Source organism: Mandrillus leucophaeus, unplaced genomic scaffold (genome assembly GCF_000951045.1).
Source record: "Mandrillus leucophaeus isolate KB7577 unplaced genomic scaffold, Mleu.le_1.0 Scaffold93, whole genome shotgun sequence".
Taxonomy (NCBI): domain Eukaryota; kingdom Metazoa; phylum Chordata; class Mammalia; order Primates; family Cercopithecidae; genus Mandrillus; species Mandrillus leucophaeus.
In genome coordinates this window covers 4,584,108-4,587,505 of record NW_012110141.1, presented here as the reverse complement: position 1 = coordinate 4,587,505, position 3,398 = coordinate 4,584,108, and the positions used below count along the sequence as shown (strand labels likewise).

Below are 3,398 nucleotides of genomic sequence, written 5' to 3'. Positions count from 1 at the left end.
TCATTGAAGGCTGGGAGTGCATATATAGCTCCTCTGATCCTGGCACATGCTGGTGTGTGGCACTAAGTAGACATTCACTATGCATTTGTTGAATGACTAAACAAATGAATGAATGAATGAATAAATGACTTCAATCTGGTCCACAGCTAAGACCACAGAGTCATTCAGTATAATTAAGATAATCTCAAGAGAAGATCTGGCATTATTTTGTTCAAACATCCTCTTTTTCGAAATAATAAATTTTTTTTAGACAGGTTCTGGCCCTGTCACCCAGGCTGAAGTACAGTGGTGTGATCTTGGCTCACTGCCTCCCTGGCTCAAGTGATCCTCCCACCTCAGCATCTCAAGTAGCTGGGACTACAGGCATGCACCACCATGCCCAACTAACTTTTTAATTTTTTGTAGAGACAAGGTCTCACTGTATTGCCCAGGCTGATCTCGAACTCCTGGGCTCAAGTGAGCCACCTGCCTCAGCCTCCCAAAGTCCTAGGATTACAGGTGGGAGCCACAGCGCCCAGCCTTAATGTGTATATTCTTGATATAGAATATACACTCTGGAGGAGTGGGGGAAGGGGTGACCCAATCCTTCGTCCAGCTGAGTGACCTTCCAGGATTGTTGGTATAGTTCTGTCATGAGGAATGCCACCTTCCTCAAAGCAGGGCCGTCATAATATCCAACCTAGTGAGTTCAGATGAAACACACATAAACTGGAGCACAGCAGGTCACTGATCGGAAGACATCCTCCAGCTCCCCATCTTGCCTTCTTTTAAGCAATAAAGTTTGTCTTGCTTTCATGTTGAAGGAAACTCCACAACTGCCTGCTCAAATAGCCACAGTGATGAAGAGAGGCAGTGGTGTGACCCACTAGGTGTAAATAGAGGCAGCATGGTGTGGTGGAAAGAGCCCTGGACAAATATTCAGAAGAACTAGGTTCTGATTCTGATGACTCTGTCATTTATTTGCTGCATGAATTTAAACACTGGGCTCTTTCTGGCTAAAATGCCCCGCCTGTGAAATAGAACAAACGCTTTGTCTGTAGGGTTCCTGTAATCAGCAACTGAGATCACGATTTATTTTACTATTTTATTTAGGAGTTGCTGATACGTTAATTATGAAAGCAATTTGTAATCTGTAAAATACTAAGCAAATTATGGTAATTGTGCCACTGGTCCTTGAAAGCGGCTTTGTCTTCCTGATTTTGAATAGTATCTGTTATTAATAAAGTGAGTTTTCCTTCCCTGCCATTTAATGGCTAGTAGAGAAAGGCCTGTTCTCACCAGGGTAATGAGAAAGAAGTTAAAAATTAGTTGTGATTGATTCATATTCAAGACATAATTGAGCATTGATTGGATATGATGCCTCTTTCCTGTTTTCATGTATTCTTCTACAGCATAAAACTATCTTTTAATCAGGTAGCCAACATGATACTGTCTTACTGTTCGCTGTAACAGAGCAAAAGCTTGACATGAATAATGAATACCTAAATCATAGGCCAGACAGGCTGCCACCTACATGAAATGATTTTTGGGAAAACATAACTCTTATTTCTGCTTACGGATGTTCAAAAACTTATTAATGAAATATTGTCTTTATTTCCACAATTAGAGATGATGCTGCAATTTAAATCTCCTGCAGTACTGTTAGGAGATTTATATAGTACTGTGAAGAACAGTACTATAACAAATTCTTACCAACAAGATGCAGATGATTAATTGAAGGTATTTTTTGATAAGCAAACTTGAGGAAGAGGGCATTAGACACATGCCATATGAAAAACAGAAAAATAAAATATCTAAATCAATCTTTCTACTTTACTCTGTTAGGTTCTCAGATAGTAAAATTGATTTGTGTTTAAATGCCTTGCTTTTTTAATTATCACAGGTGAGATACCTTTTGTGAGAAACATACAGAAGCAACTCCTATCTAAAGTAAACCCTCATAATTCCCTCTTGAGCTCTGTATTTCTCAGAAATATGTGCTGAATAGGAGTTGGTTGACCTGCTTTTGACGTTGTTTTCATTTGCAGACTGATAAATGAATCTTTGAGGGACCAGCTGTTGGTGACTATACAGAAGACTTTCACATACACTCGAACCCAAGCTCAGCATCTGTTCATCATCCTTATGGAGTGCATGAAGAAGAAGGAATTGGTAGGTAATTCCTCATGGGTGGCCAGCTGTCTCCACATTTTCAGTCATTTTCTTGAATCACACAACGTTTTCTCAAATCATGCGACATTCTCTCTTTCTGGCCGAGCTTACAACTCCCCTCAGGCTCCATTGGCTCCAGTAGCTTCCTCTCCTGAGTAAAAAAGGCACTGCTTTTACTGCCTTGGAGTTAATAAGGTGTGTGCAGCAGAGTTTTAGCATCATTTCCTTTTGGAGCTCATCCAAATGCTCTGACTGCCTCGACCAAATGAGTTGAAGTGACAAAATTGGTCTCCTCCTGGAAAACGCTTCAGCTTGATCTTCTTAGGTTTGGGGTTTCATTTTGCTTATAAGTCGTGAACCACTGGTGTGCTTCGTGTCAAACAGCTTTAATGACAAAGGATCCAGGCTGTTAGACTAGTCTGTACAGGTAGAAAATGGAGAAACATACTCAAGAAATCCTGGAGGAATCTATAGCTACTGAAGTGTTTCTAAAATCAGAGCAAAATGTCTTACAAATGTGGCATAATCAGTGACTCCGTTAGGATGAACAAGACCATGTGATTTTGTTCTCTGCTTACTCAAACATTTAACAAGAACTTGCTATCTGCCAGGCAGGAAACAAGATCTTTATGTATATAAAGTCATGTGACCTTTGCAACTGTCCTGATGAGAGACGTACAATTATTACCCTCATCTTACAGATGAGGAAACTCAGCTCATTTGATCAGTAAACGAGGAGCTAAGACTCAAAGTCAGTGACGTTTAACGTCTGTATGAAGTATTTTTATTCAGAAAGTGTTTCATTGAAGCCAATGCAGTGGATCACCCACTCTGGGTAGATGCCCCCAGACCTCAGTCAGAGAGACTATTCTCAAAGGTCAGTTAAAACCAACTGCTGAGAGAGATAGCAAAACATTTAGGAGAAAAAAAAAGGAATTGATCAGAGTGGGCAAGACTCATCTCCAGAAAGCATCCACACAGTCTTTGTGAGAAACCTTTCAGCAGCTTCCAGGTTTGGGATGAGATGAGTGAAGATGAGAAGAATAGGACAATACCTAGGTACATAGTCTGGCTGCCCCATGTATAGAAGCCAGTGAGCGGATGGGGCACCCAGTCATGACTGCTGTCATTCCAGGAGAACTCTACTACGCATGAAGGTACCACCCCCGTGTGACATCCTCCCATCCCAGATGTGGTTAGCTCATAGTGTTGCAGCTCACATACTTCCTCTGTCCAAAGAGACACTG

At 41.1% G+C, this 3,398-nt stretch overlaps 1 protein-coding gene across 27 annotated transcripts in view; it reads left to right on the top strand.

Moving 5' to 3' along the window:
- TRPM3 (transient receptor potential cation channel, subfamily M, member 3) overlaps nucleotides 1-3,398 on the top strand; it is a 990,741-nt gene that overhangs the window by 741,876 nt on the left and 245,467 nt on the right. For all 27 annotated transcript variants that reach the window (XM_011970184.1, XM_011970182.1, XM_011970181.1 and 24 more), the window contains one exon: nucleotides 2,028-2,151. In XM_011970184.1, the coding sequence (XP_011825574.1) occupies nucleotides 2,028-2,151 (124 nt within the window). The remainder of the gene's footprint in view (nucleotides 1-2,027; nucleotides 2,152-3,398) is intronic.